Consider the following 21,134-nt stretch of genomic DNA (forward strand, 5'->3'; position numbering starts at 1 on the left):
TATTCTTCATATGTTTTAAACTCCAGTCCCCTCCAGATGCTTAAACCTATTCTTCCATTCCGAATTCTCACTTACCATAGAAACATAGAAACATAGAAGACTGACGGCAGAAAAAGACCTCATGGTCCATCTAGTCTGCCCTTATACTATTTCCTGTATTTTATCTTACAATGAATATACAGTGAGCCCTCGAGTTTCGCGTGTTCAAGTATCGCGAAAGGGCTATTTCGCGAGTTTTCAACCAGGAAGTAAACTCCACCATCTGCGCATGCGTGCCCTTCCACGCATGCATAGATGGTGGAGTTTCCCCGCCGGGCAGAGGCTTCCCTGGGTCTTCCCCCTCTTGCCCCCGTAAGACCCCAGCGGCGGCGCGAGCAACGGCGTGGGCGGGCGGGCGGCACGCGCTTGGGGACATCCCAGCTCCGCTCCCCAGCTGGGGAAAGCGCGCGCGCGTTTGGGGACTCCCTAGATCCGCTCCCCAGCTGGGGAGCGGATCTAGGGAGTCCCCAAACGCGCGCGCTTTCCCCAGCAACGCGCGCGCGGTGGGGACTCCCTAGATCCGCTCCCCAGCTGGGGAGCGGATCTAGGGAGTCCCCAAACGCGCGCGCTTTCCCCAGCAACGCGCGCGCGGTGGGGACTCCCTAGATCCGCTCCCCAGCTGGGGAGCGGATCTAGGGAGTCCCCAAACGCGCGCGCTTTCCCCAGCAACGCGCGCGCGGTGGGGACTCCCTAGATCCGCTCCCCAGCTGGGGAGCGGATCTAGGGAGTCCCCACCGCGCGCGCGTTGCTGGGGAAAGCGCGCGCGTTTGGGGACTCCCTAGATCCGCTCCCCAGCTGGGGAGCGGATCTAGGGAGTCCCCAAACGCGCGCGCACCCCAGGCGCGAGCAACGGGGTGGGCGGGCGAAGGGCGGGCGGCAGTGGAAGCAAAAACACTATCTGCGCACGCGCAGATGGTGTTTTTACTTCCGCACCGCTACTTCGCTAAAAATCGATCATCGCGTGGGGTCCTGGAACGGAACCCTCGCGATGATCGAGGGTTCACTGTATGTTTATCCCAGTTACTGGGATAAATTCAGTTACTGTGGATTTACCAACCACGTCTGCTGGAAGTTTGTTCCAAGGATCTACTACTCTTTCAGTAAAATAATATTTTCTCATGTTGCCTTTGATCTTTCCCCCAACTAACTTCAGATTGTGTCCTCTTGTTCTTGTGTTCACTTTCCTATTGAAAACACTTCCCTCCTGAAACCTTATTTAACCCTTTAACATATTTAAATGTTTCGATCATGTCCCCCCTTTTTCTTCTGTCCTCCAGACTATACAGATTGAGTTCATTAAGTCTTTCCTGATACGATTTATGCTTAAGAGCTTCCACCATTCTTGTAGCCCGTCTTTGGACCGGTTCAATTTTGTCAATATCTTTTTGTAGGTGAGGTCTCCAGAACTGAACACAGTACTCCAAATGTGGTCTCACCATCACAATCTCCCTCTTTCTGCTTGTTATACCTCTAGCTATGCAGCCAAGCATCCTACTTGCTTTTCCTACCGCCCGACCACACTGCTCACCATCCTATCTTCTGGCCTGAAAGGAAATTCCAAATAGGTGGAAGACTTGAAACAGCCTACCTACCAACCAACTACAATCACCGTTCAGGTTTCAGAATTAAAATGTACTTTGTAGAAGAAATATATTGGAGACACAGCACATGGTGTCAATAGCTTGTGCAATTTACCATTACCTAAAACAGACATTGAGAATCTGAGCACAGATATAGGGCCCAGACATAAGGATAATAGTACTTTGTGGCTTCTATGCTGTGCAAACCAAACTGTTGTGAGAACAGTCACACAAGAGAAAGGATGTGGCACTTCAATATTTTAATCATGGTCAACAATATGTGTCAAAACAGAGATAACCAAGCTCCAAAATCAGGAAGAGTTTGATAGTTTGATCTGATTACAAATAATTTATGATCAGAATTAAAGGTCAGAATTACAGTTGTGTTATGGCTTTCATTAAGTGCTTACCAGGCAACTGCACCTGATTTTATTATTATTTTTGCAGCAATTATTAAGTGAACACCTTGGTTGTTAAATGAATGTTTTTCCCCAATAGACGTTTTTATCAGAAATCAGAAGTAAAGATCAGAATTTGGCCATATATATATATATATATATATATTTGTTTTTCATAGATTTTCATGGATATAGGTATGTAGGTCTTGGCATATTCAGGTTTCTTCCCGTGTAAGCTTCAGAGAATCCTGGCCAGAAATCATGGTCATCTGACTATGGGATGCTGCAAATTGCCTATAAATGCAAGCCAGTTGCCAAATGCTCAAAATGTGATCATGTAACCATGGGTGTGTGTGTGTGTGTGCTGAAAATGGGTCATAAGTCACATACGGAGGTCCCTTGTAACTTCAAACAGCTGCTAAGTAACTGGTCATTAAGTGAGGATTACTTGTAACAAACACTATTAAAAGAGTCTTCCATACTCCTGACTTTTTTACAGATATAGACTATTATTATTTAGAGTTTAACTATTAGATTTGTCGTTATATATTGTTTTTATCATTGCTACGGAGAGGGGCGGCATACAAATCTAATACATAATAATAATTATTATTATTATTTATTAGATTTGTATGCTGCTCCTCTCCGTAGACTCGGGGCGACTCACAGCAATGATAAAAACAATATATTATTACTATTACTATTATTATTATTATTATGTGTTTCCTTCTGCAATACTGTTTGGTTAAACATTGCCTGTTTCATAAAGGATTTCCCAATTTAACAGGACTATTCTAAACGTAGCAAAAAAATTCGATTCAGGTTTCTGTACATATTTCAATGCCAGGCCTATCTACAAAAAATTAGGAGAATTACATTTATGGCAACTAAAGACCAGAATCCAGCCAAAGAGGCAGCTGGGATCCCAAGTAGGAGCCCTAAAATGACTAGAGTGTCAATCACATTTAAAAAAAGCAGTCCCTTTAGAAAAAAGTACTGCTTTTCTGGAGTTTAGAGCTCAAAAAGAAATCCGAGAAAAGAAATATACCCACAGCAAATGCATCACGCCATCCCAGTAGGAAGAACCAGGATCTGGCTGGCTGCCTGTGTACATAATATCATACACACACGCACGCACACGCACACACACACACACACGGTTTCATTCCAACAGCCACTGTTTAATACACTTGGCTCTCAAAGAATTGTTCTGGAAAAGCACACAGAGCTATTTTTAAAATAATAATAATAATTAAAAAGGAACACTGCTAAACATGGCTCTGTTTCAAAACCACGGGAGGGACTGGAGGGTTTTTCAAATATCTGAGCGGGCTGAAGTTCCCGCTGAAAAAAATGGGCGGTAAATATATTCATCCAGAAAGAAGTAAATATTCTGCTGGCTTTTTGTGTGTGTGTGAAAAGAGTAGATCTGTTAAACAGTTCTCGCACAGGGTAGATGGGTGGAGAGAAGGCTATCAGGTTGCTATTAACTGGGGGGAAATAAGTGAGAAACAAAAAGAAAGGGGATGGAAATGGGCATTTTAATTGTACAGTGGTACTTCTACCTAAGAACGCCCCTACATAATAATAATAATAATAATAATAATAATAATAATAATAATAATAATAATTTATTAGATTTGTATGCCGCCCCTCTGCAAGGACTCGGAGCGGCTCACAACAAATAAAACATCAATAAAATCCAATGTTAAAACAGTCTTTTAAAAAATCCCTATTAAAACAGTCATGCAACCCAAACACACCATCCATAATGGGCGGTAAATATATTCATCCAGAAAGAAGTAAATATTCTGCTGGCTTTTTGTGTGTGTGTGAAAAGAGTAGATCTGTTAAACAGTTCTCGCACAGGGTAGATGGGTGGAGAGAAGGCTATCAGGTTGCTATTAACTGGGGGGAAATAAGTGAGAAACAAAAAGAAAGGGGATGGAAATGGGCATTTTAATTGTACAGTGGTACTTCTACCTAAGAACGCCCCTACATAATAATAATAATAATAATAATAATAATAATAATAATAATAATAATAATAATAATAATAATTTATTAGATTTGTATGCCGCCCCTCTGCAAGGACTCGGAGCGGCTCACAACAAATAAAACATCAATAAAATCCAATGTTAAAACAGTCTTTTAAAAAATCCCTATTAAAACAGTCATGCAACCCAAACACACCATCCATAAACTCAAAGGCAGCTAAGGATATATCAATTCTTCCATGCCTGGTGACATAGATGAGTTTTAAAAAGTTTGTGAAAAGCAAGGAGGGTGGGGGCAATCCTAATCTCCGGGGGGAGCTGATTCCAGAGGGCCGGGACCGCCACAGAGAAGGCTCTTCCCTTGGGTCCCACCAGACGGGACTTTTAAGAACTTTTCTAGATAAGAACTGGTGTTCCAGATTTTTTCGCCTCTTCTCGAGAACCATTTTCTACTTAAGAACCTGAGCCCGGAAAAATTTCCCAGGGAATTTGAGAGCGGCATGAAGGCCTGGCCAGTTTCCTGCCATTTCCCCTGGGTTTCTATCTCTGGCGCAGTGTATGGGAGGCAGCCTCTTGCCAGGTGTATGGGAGGCGCGTGCTCCTCCTCACTGCCTCAGAGTCCCTCTTTTTTTTAAAAGGTCTTAAAGTTTTGGATTTTTAAAATTCCCCTCACCTCACCTTCTTCCTTCAGCAGCGACTGTCCTCCTCCTCTTCTTCTTCCTCCTCCTCCCACCCAAATTCCAAGCTTTTATTTCTTTCCTAATGGTTTTGCACGCATTATTTGCTTTTACATTGATTCCTATGGGGAAAATTGCCTCTTCTTACAAACTTTTCTACTTATGAACCTGGTCACGGAACGAATTAAGTTCATAAGACGAGGTACCACTGTAATGCTATTTTGACTATAATTTCGCAACCCCATTTTCCCACAACAGGCCTGAAGATCCAAAGTCTAAAAATGTTTCCAGGCCTGACAGTTGGTTTCTGCTTTTCTAGCTCACCAATGTAATCTGAATTCTAATTTTGGGAAATTCTCTTTTTAACCCAGATAAAAGGATTTAATAATTCACTTGGCTTATCTTTCTATGTCTATGCGATTTCTAAGAGACTTGGTGGCACATAATCTCACTTGACTTTTTTTCCTGACAGCCTCATTTACTTTTTTCATCATTTTTCACTCAACAAGAAACCCCAAAAGTAGGAGTAGACATAATGGCCTGTCCATATTCAGTATAGCTAAGCAAATTCCCCACCCCCTAACCTTGGAGACAGCTGCCTTGAGCATTAATGTGTCAATTTTTGAATTAGCATGATTTATAAGCAATGGCTTGTTCAACACTTTAAAATTCCTGTCTAATGATTGTAGAAAAAGACATTAAGCCAGATCATCTTCCTAATCCAACATTTTAAGGAAAAATTATAACCGACCAGCGGATCATACATTTTCTTACAAGTTGTGCCATCTTATTAAATCCATCTCTATTTTAGGCCCCTTATTAATACCCTGGAATATAACTTATTAGGAAAATTGAGAGGGAAAAGTGACACATGGAAAGCATTCACGGGAGGAAGGAATGACATCCTTAAGGCAAAGATTCTAGAAACAGCCATTCTAAGTGGTTTCGTATCAATACACCCTTACATAACTGCATAGACTGGTTATGACCTATAAAGCCCTCCATGGCACTGGACCAGATTATCTCAGGGACCGCCTTCTGCTGCACGAATCCCAGTGACCAGTTAGGTCCCACAGAGTGGGTCTTCTCCGGGTCCCATCAACTAAACAATGTCGCTTGGCGGGACCCAGGGGAAGAGCCTTCTCTGTGGTGGCCCCGGCCCTCTGGAACCAACTCCCTCCAGAGATTAGAATTGCTCCCACCCTCCTTGCCTTTCGTAAGCTTCTTAAAACCCACCTCTGCCGCCGGGCATGGGGGAACTGAGATACTCTTTTCCCCTAGGCCTTTACAATTTTATGCATGGTGTGTCTGTATGTATGTTTGGTTTTACAATAAGGGTTTTTAACTGTTTTAATATTGGATTGTCATATGCTGTTTACTACTGTTGTCAGCCGCCCCGAGTCTACGGAGAGGGGCGGCATACAAATCCAATCCAATCCAATCCAATCAAAATCAAATCAAGTATGGTGTGATACTTCCCTGTTATCAACTTACATAAATTACAATGTTTTTTGAGTCTTAACTAAAAGCACAAGAAGAAATTCCCAGGTAGTATTATCAATGCTAAACTCTAAATCTTCTGCCTAAAATAGTGTTTCTCAATCTTGGTAATTTTAAGATGTACAGACTTCTAGAATGGGAGTTAAAGTCTACACATCTTAAAATTGTAAAATTTGAGAAATACTGGTCGAAATTGTAAAGGAAGTAGCTCTCTTTTTTTATTACATGTTCAAAGGCAAAATTTACAAAGGTCAGAACGATACTATATCCTTTAAGCTCTTGGCTCAATAGCCACATTTGTACATCATTTCCTGGTCTGTGGTGAAGACATTTTTTTCAGGGTGAGAACTGCCTTTGGGTTTTGATGGACACGACATAAACCTCAAGTCAAAACTTAGATCAGTCCAGACAAAAAAGAAATGCAATTTTACTCTAATTAAAGAGCACGCAAGTTGCCTGAACTTGCAAATGATGAATTCATATTCTGGTTTATCAAAGAGTTCCTTTGACTTCTATGTTTCTATGTTTCTATGTTTTCAAGCTAACTGTAATTTTAATCTGTAACTGGCTTCAAAGGTATTTCTCAGAAACTCCTACACTAAAATAAAAAGTCATTATACACATTAGGGGTGTGGAAAAAATGTTTGCTTGGTTTTAAAAGAAACTTTGTGGTTTAGTTTCACTCACTGTGTAATCTGCATGTTTTTTCCCATACCATTTCATCCACTTTCTGAATTCTTTGTCCATCGTCTAGAAAAGGTGGAAGAAAAATAAAGAAAAATAGATTATTATTATCATAAAATAAAAAGAAAATCCAGAGATTAAGGTTCTAAAAATAGAAGAAAATGGCAACTATGAGAGTGTTTAATGAGAGACTATCACAGTACACAAATTTGCACTGCCACTAGCATTACATTTTAGGATGTGAAAGGTAGCTGAATTTTATCTTATCTTTACAGAAGCATGGTGAAATTAGTAGCAAGACACTTTGAAGAAATTTTCAACACTTGTAGTGTCTTTCACAGAGTAGCAACCTACTTGGCACAAGGAAACTTACTGGTATGTATGTATGTATGTATGTATGTATATATTTATTTATTTATATATTTATTTGTGTATGTATGTACAGTAATACCTCGTCTTACGAACCTAAATGGTTCCAGGGGGAGGTTCGTAAGACGAAAAGTTCATAAAACGAAACATTGTTTCCCATAGGAAACAATGTAAAATCCATTAATCCGTGCAACGGGGGAAAAAAACGCCGCCGCCCGGCTGTCACCTTTTGAAACAGCCGGGGGTGCTTCCCAGCATCCTCCTGAACCCGAACGCCAAACCTGAACTTCCAGGTTCGGCGTTCGGGAGGCCGCCGAGAAGCCCCCCGGCTGTTTTAAAAGGTGACAGTCGGGCAGCGGGGCTTCCCAGTGGCCTCCCGAACACCGAACCCGGAAATTCGGCAAAAGTTCAGGTTCGAGAGGACGCTGGGAAGCCCCGCCGAACCCGGCTGTCACCTTTTAAAACAGCCGGGGGGCTTCTCGGAGGCCTCCCGAACGCCGAACCTGGAAGTTCGGGTTTGGCGTTCGGGTTTAGGAGGCTGCTGGGAAGCCGCCCGGCTGTTTTAAAAGGTGACAGCCAGGCGGTGGGGCTTCCCAGCAGCCTCCCGAACCCGAACTTTTGCTGAACATCTGGGTTCGGCTTTCGGGAGGCCGCTGGGAAGCCCCACCGCCCGGCTGTCACCTTTTAAAACAGCAGGGGGGCTTCTCGGAGGCTTCCCGAACGCCGAACCCGGAAGTTTGTGTTTGGCATTCGGGTTCAGGAGGACGCTGGGAAGCCCCCCGGCTGTTTCAAAAAGCGACAGCCGGGCAGTGGGGCTTCGCGGCAGCGGCGGGTTTGTAAAAAGAAAAAAGTTCGTAAGAAGAGGCAAACATTTTCTGAACCCCGGGTTCGTATCTCAGGTTGTTCGTAAGACAAGGGGTTCGTATCATGAGGTACCACTGTATTTAATTAATTATTTATTTAAATTTACAGGCCGCCCTTTTCCGAGCAGACTCGGAAAAGACACAAATAAATACAATTATAAAAATACATCGACCATGGTATCCTTCTGCGCCAGCTGGAGGGGTTGGGAGTGGGAAGCACCGTTTTACGGTGGTTCTCCTCCTACCTCTCCGGTCGGTTGCAGTCGGTGTTAGTAGGGGGTCAGAGATCGGCTCCTAGGCCCCTCGCTTGTGGAGTTCCTCAAGGGTTGGTCCTCTCCCGCTTGCTGTTTAATATCTACATGAAACTGCTGGGTGAGATCATCCAAGGACACGGGGTGAATTACCATCAGTATGCTGATGATACTCAGCTACACATCTCCATCCTTTGTCCAATCAGTGAAGCAATGGAAGTGTCTGGAGGTTGTTAGGGTCTGGATGGGTGTTAACAGGCTCAATCCCAATCCCAACAAGACGGAGTGGCTGTGGGTTCTTCCTCCCAAGGACAACCTCCAAGAATGCCTTCTGCCGCACGAATCCCAGCGACCAGTGAGGTCCCACAGAGTTGGTCTCCTTAGGGTCCCGTCGACCACACAATGTCAGCTGGCGGGACCTAGGGGACGAGCCTTCTCTGTAGGGGCCCCGGCCCTCTGAAATCAGCTCCCCACAGAGATTCGCATTGCCCCCACCCTACTTGCCTTCCGAAAGAGTTTAAAAACTCATCTTTGCTGCCAGGCCTGGGGTTTTTAGATCTTCCCCCAGACTAGTGAATGTTTCTTAGTATGATTGGTGAATTAATTGTAAATGATATTTTTTAAAATCAGAATTCTAAGGATTATTTTTTAATGTTTTATTATTGTTTTCTGTATATGCTGTGAGCCACCACGAGTCCTTGGAGAGGGGCGGCGTACAAATCCAATTAAACCTTAAACCTCCATCTGGCCATCCATCACCCTGCGGGGAGGGAACTTGTGACCTTCTCAGAGAGGGTCCGCAACTTCGGTGTCCTCCTTGATCCACAGCTGACATTAGACCATCATCTTTCGGCTGTGGCGATGGGGGCGTTTGCCGAGGTTCGCCTGGCGCACCAGTTGCAGCCCTATTTGGACAGGGAGCCTCTACTCACAGTCGTCCATGCCCCTATCACCTCGACGTTCGACTACTGCAATGCTCTTTACATGGGGCAACCTTTGAAAAGTGTCGGGAAACTACAAATTGTGTAAAATGCAGCCGTTTGAGCAGTCTTGGGCCTTCCAAGGTATGTCCATGTCTCTCCAGCACTTCACGAACTGCACTGGCTGCCAATTGGTTTCCAAACACAATTCAAAATGTTGGTTATGACCTATAAAGCCCTACATGGCATTGGACCAGATTACCTACAGAACCACTTTCTGCAGCATGAATCCCAGCATCTGGTTAGGTCCCACAGAGTCGGCCTTCTCCAGGTCCCGTCAACTAGACAATGTCGCTTGGCAGGGCCTCTTGGGGGGGGGGGGGGGCTCTCTGGAATCAGCTCCCCCTGGAGATTCGTACTGACCCCACCCTCCTTGCTTTTTGTAAGAACTTGAAAACTTATTTATGCTGCCAGGCTTGGGATCATTAGATCTCAGCCTGACCATTGAATGCTTAGTATGCTTGGTTTGTATTTGAGTGAATGATTTTTGATATTTTTAATAATGTTTTACACTAACTATTTATATTAATTGGATCCAATTGTATTTCGTACACAAATAAATAAATTTAAAATACATAGCATCTAGGGGTTAAAAGGAAGAAAAAAGAATGGATAACCATAAAACTTTATCCAAAAGTCCCTGACCACCCAACCAAATACAGCACAACCAACACAAAACCTAAAAAGAATTGCACTGCCATATATCAAGAATATCTCAGAAACCACCAACAGACCTACGACCACATGGAATCAGCGTCACACACAAACCAACTGAAGCCCTTCAAAACACCCTAAGCAGACCCAAAGACACAACAACCCCAGAAGGAAAAACAGGAGCCATCTACAACACACAATGCAAGGACCGCAACAACCACTACCAACAAGTAGTAGTCTGAAGCCTTTCGTAAAGCCTTAAAAACGCACCTCTGCTGACAGGTCTGGTGGGGTCATTGAATTTTAACATCTATTCCGGCCTATGATTAAATTGATAATGTATGCTATTATGAAATGTGAATGATTGGTTTTTAAATGAACTGGGGCTTTAGAATATGACCCTTGTTAGTTTTGTACATGCTTTTAAATTTAATGTTTTTCTGAGTATTTTAAATTTTAGATTTCTCGCATATTGTATTTGGTCTTGTTGTAAACTGCCCTGAGTCTCAGGAGAAGGGCAGCATAGAAATCTAATGAATGAATGAATGAATGAATGAATGAATGAATGAATGAATGAATGAATGAATAAATAAATAAATAAATAAAGATATTTTTATTTAAAAATTCACAATTTTGACACAATCCCAGTTTCAATTGGGAAAATGTAACCAACCATCCGAGACCAAGCCAAGTCCAAAAAAGGCCAGAGGATTTCTAAAAGCCCAGCACTCTGAGAAATCAGCCATCAATAGACCCATGGACAATTAACAATGTCTATAGATTATGCAAAAGGGATTATCATTCAGCCCAAAAAAAGAACAAAAGGACCCAAGTACCTCTCTATCAGAATCCAGATTAGCATAGATTAACTCCAAGGTTAACATCGAACCAAGGATCCAGTGAACAATACCCCAATCAAGAAACTGCCAAAGAAGCTAACAGCAAACAACCGAACCAAAGAATCTCTAGGACCAGCTACCAAACCTGACATGGCAATCCAATAAAATATAAACTGACAGCAAATTGCACTCTTTACTAGCACTGATGATGTTACCTAGTTTGGATAATGAAAGGTCTGCAGGACAACAAGCAAGCTCAGAGACCCATCAGGAAAAAAACAAGAGTATTAGAGCGAAAGGGCAAATAAATTAGGCGCTGATTTCTGAGCCAAATTTGGTAGCAATTACAGCCTTCCCTGTAATAGAAATTATCCCTGAATTGTATATTCTACCCACCCACCTCCTAGGAAATTCTGTGAAGCAATATCCCCTCTTCCAGTCACGATTCTGCTGAAGCCCAGCCTGCCAATGCCTTCTGGTGCCCACACTCCACGTCCTTTTACGATGTGTTAGACCCAAACCTTCTGTTTGGTACTGCATTTGGCTTAGAAAATAATCCTTTTAATATAGTTCTCCTACAAAATCTAAAACTATGGGTATGGCTTAATTCAGACAATAAGCACTTTGGGGGGGGGGGGGGAGTTGCCACAAAGAAGAAGGAGTCAACCTATTCTCCAAAGTCACTGACTCCCATTCACACCGCAAAACATACTACATTTGTCGGCCAGGTTGACAAGGGTCTAATGGCGCCAAGCCTGGCGGCATAGATAGATCTTTAAGCTTTTACGGAACGCGAGGAGGGTGGGGGCAGTACAAATCTCTAGGGGAACTGACTCCAGAGGGCCGGGGCCCACACAGAGAAGGCCTTCCCCTAGGTCCCACCAAGCAGCATTGTCTAGTTGACGGGACCTGGAGATGGGCGACTCTGTGGGACCTAACCGGTCGCGGGGATTCATGTGGCAGAAGGCAGTCCCGCAGGTATTTTGGCCCAATGCCATGTGAACAACCCAGTGTGTTTTTATTTATTTATTTATTTAATTAATTAATTAATTAATTAATTAGTATGCCACCCCTCTCCGTAGACTCGGGGCGGCTCACAGCAGTGATAGAAACAATGTACCATACAAATCTAATAATACGAAGTTAAAAACCCATAATTTAAAAAACACGCACACAACACACCATACATAAATTACATAGGCCTGGGGAAGATATTTCAATTCCCCCATGCCTGACGGCAGAGGTGGGTTTTGAGAAGTTTACAAAAGGCAAGGAGTGTGGGGGCAATTCTGATCTCTGGGGGGAGTTGGTTCCAGAGGGCCGGGGCCGCCACAGAGAAGGCTCTTCCCCTGGGGCCCGCCAAATGACATTGTTTAGTCCAGCGTTTTTCAACCAGTGTGCCGTGGCACACTAGTGTGCCGCGAGACATGGTCAGGTGTGCCGCGAAGCTCAGAGAGAGAAAGAAAACGAGAGAGAGAAAGAAAGAGAAAGAGAGAAAGAGAGAAAGAAAGAGCAAGAGAGAGAGAAAGCAAGCAAGAGAGAGAGAAAGAGAACAAGAGAGAAAGAAAGCAAGAGAGAGAGCAAGAGAGAGAAAGAAAGAGAGAGAGAGAGAGAAAGAGGGAGGGAAGGTGGGAGAGAGAAAGACATAGAGGGAGATAGGGAGGGAGAGAGAAAGAGCAAAAAAGAGGAAAGAAGGAAGAGAAAGAAAGAGGGATGGAGAGAGAGAAAAAAAAGAGGAAGGGAGAGAAAGGAAGGGAGAGAGAAATAGAGCGAAAGGGAGGAAGAGAGAGAGAGAGATAATTTTTTTGTCCAAACTTTTTTTAGCCGCCCCCCCCAACTCAATGTGCCCCATGGTTTTGTAAATGTAAAAAATATGCCGCGGCTCAAAAAACGTTGAATCAGTGGTTTAGTCGACGGGACCCGGAGAAGGCCAACTCTGTGGGACCTAACCGGTCGCTGGGATTCGTGCAGCAGAAGACAGTCCAGGAGATATTCTGTCCCATGCCATGAAGGGCTTTATAGGTCATAACCAACACTTTGAATAGTGACCGGAAACTGATCGGCAACCAATGCAGACTGCGGAGTGTTGGTGAAACATGGGCATACTTGGGAAAGCCCATGATTGCTCTTGCAGCTGCATTTTGCACGATCTGAAGTTTCCGAACACTTTTCAGAGGTAGCCCCATGTAGAGAGCGTTACAGTAGTCGAGCCTCAAGGTGATGAGGGCACGAGTGACTGTGAGCAGTGAGTCCCGGTCCAGATAGGGGCGCAACTGGTGCACCAGGCGAACCTGGGCAAATGTGGACTAAAACTCCCAAAATTCTCCAACCGGCATATTGACTTGGAATTGAAAACCACACATCTTAAAGTTGTTGAGGCTGAGAAACATTAATCTAAGCATTGGATGTTGAAGATGGTGTTTTAAAAAAATGGATGGTATATATAATCACCGTGGTCAGGTTTCTAACATATATATATATATATATTACAATTTTAACCGAAGGCACTATGTTACCTCAGCGTATTTGGCCGGAATATCAGCTTTTTCCACACCATAGTGATGCTTGCAGTTTGTTGCTGCAGCCACCTGGAGCACAACTTGACCCACACCTAAGAGAAGACAACAGAATACTACAGTTAGGAGGACAGCCACAATGTCGTATGAGAAGCTAAATTTGGAATAAGAAGTTTACATAAGAACTGCAAGTATATGAGTGAACTTCTAAACATGTTATTTTGTAGATCAGAAAGTACAGTGCCTTGCACAACCAGTATTAAGTTCAAGAAGTCCAGGATTTTTCTTAAGGCTACATGTTGTTGTTGTTGTTGTTGTTGTTATTATTATTATTATTATTAATTAGATTTGTATGCCGCCCCTCTCCGCAGATGCAGGGCGGCTCACAACAGTGACAAAAACAATATATATTAACAAATCTAATAATTAAAATCTAAGATAACAATTACACATTTAAAAATCTAAAAGCAAGGAACCCCAATATAAAAAAACATACATACAGTCATATCATGCACTAGAACTACATAGGCAGGGGGGGATGTCTCAGTTCCCCCACGCTTGATGACAGAGGTGGGTTTTAAGGAGTTTACCAAAGGCAAGGAGGGTGGGGGTATTTCTAATCTCCGGGGGGAGTTGGTTCCAGAGGGCCAGGGCCGCCACAGAGAAGGCTCTTCCCCTGGGCTCCGCCAAACGACGTTTTATTGACGGGACCCAGAGAAGGCCCACTCTGTGGGACCTAACCGGTCGCTGGGATTCATGCGGCAGAAGGCAGTCTCATAGATACCCTGGTCCGGTGCCATGAAGGGCTTTATAGATGATAACCAACACTTTGAATTGTGACCGGAAACTGATCGGCAATTAGAAATACAGATTAACATATAGAACCAGATTTAAATGCCAAAACCAACACTTCGATCTGAGCTTGAAGTAAAAAAGCTACCAGCTGAGCTGACATAAAACCAGATTGAAACATTTCAGGCTGTACACGTCAGATAGACGTCTGGCTTTCAGATTCTCAGTCCAGTCAGAAGTTTCCGCAGCTGCTTTCAAAGCACTGGAATAGTCCAGATACTTAAAGCCAAATCTGTTTTCAGAAATGCGTGGACAGATTTATGTGCACTTAATGCCACTGATATATCAGCACTAGAGTTCAGCACTTGTTGCCTTTTTCTCCAAGCCATGATTTATTTAGCTTACAATCCCATATTATCAGCTCAGGAAAATGTTCAAAATACAACTTTGCTTTCCTTTTTAAACTCCCCCCCCCCCCAAAACCCATCCCAAAGAATCACCATTTTGGGGATGGTGGTAAGAGAAAGGCAAGGAATCACTTATAGCTCTTTTTTCATTGATAGAACAGCAGGAAACTGAATGACTTTGAGCCAGTTATATATATATATACACACACACATACTCTCTCTCTCCCCCTCAACCTCACAGGGTTATTGTTGTTGTTGTGTGGAAATATAGGAGGAGGAAGATACGTTGGATATATTTACCTCCTGAGTTATATGTAAAAATATTAAAGGCAGGATACAAATAAATAAATAAACTATACTGACAATAATAAACAGCAAGGCATGACATTGATGCTAATTCTATTGCCTACCCAGAAGCAATAGGGTCAAAAACATTAGGGGAAAATATATTATGAGAGTCAAATGCTCTCTACATGGGGCTACCTTGGAAGAGTGTTCGGAGACTGCAGGTATTACAGAATGCAGCCACACAAGCAGTCATGGGCCTTCCGAGATATCCCCATGTCTCTACAGCACTCTGCGTGCTGCACTGGTTGCCGATTGGTCTCCAAACACAATTTTCAAAGTGTTGGTTATGACCTATAAAGCTCTACATGGCATGGGACCAGATTATTTACAGGACTGTCTTCTGTCTCATACATCCGAGCGGCCGGTCAGAGCCCACAGTCGGCCTTCTCCGGGTCCCGTCAGCCAGACAATGTTGTTTGTCGGGGCCTAGGTGAAGAGCCTACTCTGTGGTTGCCCCAGCCCTTTGGAACGAGCTCCCCCCAGAGATTCGTACTGCCCCCACTCTCCCTGCCTTCTGCAAAGCTTTGAAGACTGCTGGCAGGCTTGGAGCCATTGAAACTTTGACATCTTGCCCCACCCAATGAATGAATGTCAGATGTGTGACATGGGAACCTGTTTCTTTAGTTTTAACTGTGGGTTTTTTAGAATATAGTTTTTTGTAGATTTCTAATATGCTGTAAGCTGCCCTGAGCCTCAGGAGAAGGGTTAGAAATAGAACCCTTCCATTTGTTCTATTTATTTGTTCTAAATAAAGAAATAAACAAAAACACAAACAAGCAAATAAACAAATATCCCATGTTTATCATGACATAACAGCTGGAAAAACAAGAACTTTCACCTTCAAAGACTAAAGAAAGACTGAAAATTTTAACTCTCCTCTGTCCATTAACTAATTACCTAGCTGCAAGAGAAGGAATCATTCACCCAAAAAACTATTCTAGATGAATCCAACAACTTCAGATTGTATACAGTGTTCCCTCGATTTTCGCGGGTTCAAACTTCGCGAATAGCCTATACCACGGTTTTTTAAAAAAAATTAATTAAAAAATACTTTGCGGGTTTTTTTCTATACCAGTTTTTTCCGCCCGATGATGTCATATGTCATCGCCAAACTTTCGTCTGCCATTGCTGATTGGCTGAAATCTTGGCCAATCAGCATTGTTATCGCAAAAAAAAATAATTATTGTTAATAAATAATTATGTTTATAAATATCAGGATCACTCAGTGTCTTATTCAATGGTGAGTACCAGTAATAATGGTGAGTATATGGTTGTTAAGGGAATGGGAAATGGTAATTTAGGGGTTTAAAGTGTTAAGGGATGGCTTGTGATACTGTCCATAGCCAAAAATGGTGTACAGTGGTACCTCATCATACGAACTTAATTGGTTCTAGGATGAGGTTCGTAAGGTGAAAAGTTCGTAAGATGAAACAATGTTTCCCATAGGAATCAATGTAAAAGCAAATAATGCGTGCAAATCCTTCAGGAAAATCCCAAACTTTAGAAGGGAGGCGAACAGAGACACCCTTTCAGTGCCTTTGCAAGCACATTGTTCTCTGCAAAAATTTTCCTCCCCCAAGCTGCCCCTCCCCCCTCCCTTTTCTTTCTTAAAAAGACACCCTTTCAGTTCCTTTGCAAGCCCGTTGTTCTCTGCAAAATGTTTCCTACTCCAAGCAGCCCCTCCCTTTTCTTTCTTCAAAAAAGGGGGGAAAAGAAACCCCTTCATCCCAGCAGCAGCTGCTTGGGTTCATAAGGTGAAAATAGTTCGGAAGAAGAGGCAAAAAATTCTTAAACACCGGGTTCATATCTTGAAAAGTTCGTTAGAAGAGGCGTTCGTAAGATGAGGTACCACTGTATTTACTTCCGCATCTCTACTTTGCGGAAATTCAACTTTCGCGGGCGGTCTCAGAACGCATCCCCCGCAAAAATCGAGGGAACACTGTAGTAGATTTTTTCCCCTATATTGGTTGCAACATTCCTATGGGTTTGCCGTATGGCACGGGGAGCTGCTCTTCAACAAAGAAAAGTTCCGCCACTCCCTTGATACCCACAACGGCCATCTACTGACTGTTTATCCTGGGCGAATTGACAGTGATGGGGCCATAGAAATGGCTATTAGCTACATTAACTAAAGTTTCTGCTCCTGCACCTCCTAGATTCTAATTAAATGGGTTTTTATGCTCTAGGTTTAACCAAAACTGGCAACGCTATTTTAAAATTTGCAATTACAAGAAATATTAAACTTGGGTCTTTTCAAATCAAACAAACCCAACCCCTTCTTGGAAGCGCAGGAACACAAAAGGAATATGGTATTGGAACTACCTAGAGATTTACAGAGATTTACTAGATGTTAAGCCACAAATAAATCCACATAGCCAAAACTACACATGCTAGAGATATAATATCACAAGGACTTGCTGGCCAGAGCTTGATGTCACATGCTATTATTTTTATTTCCATCCCCACCCCACTCCCACACTCTTTAGTTACCCCCCTCATTTTGTGGTTCTGAGTGACCTAGTTGGACACCGATGATGTCGACTGCCACAATTATGATCTATTTCCATCATGCCAAAATTGGAAAACCACTAGGGTTTCCAATTCCAGTCACCAAGCTTTGCATTATAGTAAATTGTATTTCCAACTCGGTACTTTCTAATAGAAACATAGAAACATAGAAGACTGACGGCAGAAAAAGACCTCATGGTCCATCTAGTCCGCCCTTATACTATTTCCTGTATTTTTATCTTAGGATGGATATATGTTTATCCCAAAAATGTTTAAATTCAGTTACTGTGGATTTACCAACCACGTCTGCTGGAAGTTTGTTCCAAGGATCTACTACTCTTTCAGTAAAATAATATTTTCTCAGGTTGCTTCTGATCTTTCCCCCAACTAACTTCAGATTGTGCCCCCTTGTTCTTGTGTTCACTTTCCTATTAAAGAATAGAAGCCAGCACTGTAGCTCAACAACACATAAAGAAAGTCAATGCCAAAGAACATCATTTCCTAGTAACCAAAACACAAATTTCAAGCTATGGATTGGTTATTCACAAGACATATAACAATTCTGCTTGAACCGCTGTATTTTGGGTCAAGTCAGAACCGGATAGTGCACACTCACCACTGCCTAAGTCTACAAAGAGGTCATCTTCAGTCATTTTTATTTCATCTATCATCTGGGCCACCAAGTCAAAAGAAGTCTCTCCATACACTTCTGGGGAAAACGGTTCATAGTTGTTGAGTTTTTCTGGGTCCGTCACGGAGTGGTTATATACTTGCTGTAGGATATGGCGCAGAAGCCCATTGGAAGGGCGGGTGTTCAGTTTCATGGGCTGGGTGGTTCCTTTCCACTGAAGAATGAAACAAGAAACCCATTTACCTAAATCACAATTTGTTTTATATAGCAAGAACACCTTTTAAAGTACAAAAATAGAGGATAGAATTCTTTATTGGCCAAGTGTGATTGGCCACACAAGGAATTTGTCCTTGGTGCATATGCTCTCGGTGTACATAAAAGATACATTTGTCAAGAATCATGAGGTACAACACTTAATAAATTGTCATAGGGTGTTGACTACATTGGTCATCTGTTTGCTTCCAGGTCAATTCAATTTTAGATCCCCCTCTTAATATATAGCTTGATGCTTGAAGATTACAGGCAAAACTATAAGGCAAAAAAGTCTTCCAGATTATTTTTGCTCCTGGAGAGACACAAGTTCAAATCCTCACACCACTTTGAAGTTCAGCAGTCATTCTGGTTCTCAATTTAAGGTGTTTCACAATGTTTTTTTTAAGGCAAAATGGGGAAAGGATGGAAGAAAAGAGATTTAAACAAGTATTACATTCTGAAGTCCTCTACAGGAAAGGAAATATAAATTTATAAACGTTGGATTTATCTGTTTATTCAGTTGTTTCACTTACCATAATTAATATTTCTAATTTATTTATTTATTTATTGGATTTGTATGCCGCCCCTCTCCGTGGACTCGGGGCGGCTCACAACAAACATAGAATACATAATAAAACAATTTGATCCAATTAATAACAGTTAAAAGACTTTAAAAGATCTTAAAAACTTTCAATTTATCATTCATTCAATAAATCACTCAATAATTTATATATTAATATTTGATGTTATTATGTTGTTTGATGTTATATTTGATTGTATTATTTTAGAGCCAAAGTGGCACAGTGGTTAGAGTGCAGTACTGCAGGCTACTTCAGCTGACTGCTTGCTACAGTTCGGCAGTTCAAATCTCACCAGGCTCAAGGTTGACTAAGGTTTCCATCCTTCCGAGGTGGGTAAAACGAGGACCCAGATTGTTGGGGGCAATATGCTGACTCTGTAAGCCACTTAGAGAGGACTATAAAAGCACTATGGAGCCATATCTAAGTCTAAGTGCTATTGCTATTGTAATTTATGCAAAAATGGTACACATATGGTGAAATTAAAACTTAACATATTCCAATACTAAAACATATAATATAACTTTGCTTTCCTGCCTCATTATTCACTATCATTACTATTAATTAAACTTTCTTATGACTTATGGTGACAGATACATAGGTAAAGACGGAAATCTCCGTATTCACCCCCCACATACCAAATTTGGGGATTGATTTGGCTGCTAGTTAGCGATTTATTGATTCACTGATCCTAAATTAAACTACTGGTTAGTGAGCTAGTTAAAATCTTACATCTATAGTGGATCAGCAAAGTGATCTGTATTGCTTGATAACCCTGAAACCAATTGCCTAAACAAAATGCAAAAACGAAATAGCAAGGAACACATACCAACTGATGAATGCTGTCAATAGCTCGGTTGTATTTGTCACAAAGCCTTTGCATGCTTTCAAAGCTAAAAATAATGAGACAGAAAGTCAACAGTAAGTTAGGCAAATACATAATCTCTCAATAGTTTTACAATTATCTGCCCAGCCACAAACATCTTATGGAAAGTGTATTAATTATACTTTTGGACAACTCTCCAGAAAGTTTTTCTAAAGTATCTTCTAATTCCTTAAAGGTTATAGGATCAACCTGTTGGATATATACGGTATATATTAATGTAAGTTGTCAGTAAATATATCTAATCTATTACCAGCAGCCAGAAGTAAATCAACTGAAATATTTGTCTAGAATTTTTTTTAATAAAAATACTCTTGTGACATAGTCCTATACATTCAGAAATTAGTTCTACTGAGTTCACACGGACTGAATCATACATAAGAGGATAGAAACTTTAGGGCTAGAATTAAAATAAAATTTTCATTTGAAACCCATGTTTTATTGAAACATTTAAAACAATTAAGATAGCACAATTCCTTAAGTTCTACTCTTGTGACACAGTCCTATATATTCAGAAATTAGTTCTACTGAGTTCACACGGACCGAATCATACATAAGAAGATAGGAACTTTAGTACTGGAAATATTAAAAAAAATTCATTTGAAATGTATGTTTTATTGAAACATTTAAAACAATTAAGATAGCACAATTCATGAACTTCTACATTGTTTAACATGTTAGTCAGGGGTGGGTACCAACTTACCTCGCTGCCAATTTGCTCCCTCCCGTGCTGTGTGGGCACGCCTTGTGGGCGCACACACACATGCACAGTAATGGGGGTGGGGGGAGGTGGCAACCACATGCACAGTGCCAAGACTCGGCTTCTGAGTATGCTTAGAAGGATTTTTTTAAAATTCCCTCCCAATTTTTTTTAAAAAATATTGGCACCCACAGATCTGGCCCAGTGATGTCCCAGTGGGTCACTGCCAGTTTGGGTGAACTGGTAGGACGTGGAAGGAACCCACCCCTGATGTCAGCGTTAAAATGCATGGACACGGGTGCACCCTTATTGGTGTTAACAATTCTGATTTTTTCAGAAGCAGCATTTCAAAATAATTCAATGCCCAAGTTCTCCTAGGGGACAGCTGACTGTCTGATTAAATGATGCTCGTTTTCCAACTTGGTGCCCTCCAATGCCTACGCTAGCTGAATAGTCTGCAAACTGCAATCCCGGGAACACCCAGAGGGCACCAGGTGAGAGAATGTAATGGTTTTTAAAATGGAAAAAACTTAATAAATACATTTTAAAAAAAAGAGGTTCAGGAGGGAAGTGTTTTTAATAGGAAAGTGAACACAAGAACAAGGGGACACAATCTGAAGTTAGTTGGGGGGGAAATCAAAAGCAACGTGAGAAAATATTATTTCACTGAAAGAGTAGTAGATCCTTG

The 21,134-nt window shown here is 41.9% G+C and overlaps 1 protein-coding gene across 4 annotated transcripts in view; it reads right to left on the reverse strand.

Annotated features, from left to right (window-relative positions):
* The window catches only part of DOT1L (DOT1 like histone lysine methyltransferase), a 121,532-nt gene that overhangs the window by 60,489 nt on the left and 39,909 nt on the right, over window positions 1-21,134 (reverse strand). For all 4 annotated transcript variants that reach the window (XM_070746726.1, XM_070746709.1, XM_070746718.1 and 1 more), the window contains exons 4-7: window positions 19,693-19,756; window positions 18,019-18,247; window positions 13,348-13,442; window positions 6,879-6,941 (exon numbers count right to left, since the gene is read on the reverse strand). In XM_070746726.1, coding sequence (XP_070602827.1) covers window positions 6,879-6,941; window positions 13,348-13,442; window positions 18,019-18,247; window positions 19,693-19,756 — 451 coding nt within the window. The remainder of the gene's footprint in view (window positions 1-6,878; window positions 6,942-13,347; window positions 13,443-18,018; window positions 18,248-19,692; window positions 19,757-21,134) is intronic.

Source organism: Erythrolamprus reginae, chromosome 1 (genome assembly GCF_031021105.1).
Source record: "Erythrolamprus reginae isolate rEryReg1 chromosome 1, rEryReg1.hap1, whole genome shotgun sequence".
Taxonomy (NCBI): Eukaryota; Metazoa; Chordata; class Lepidosauria; order Squamata; family Dipsadidae; genus Erythrolamprus; species Erythrolamprus reginae.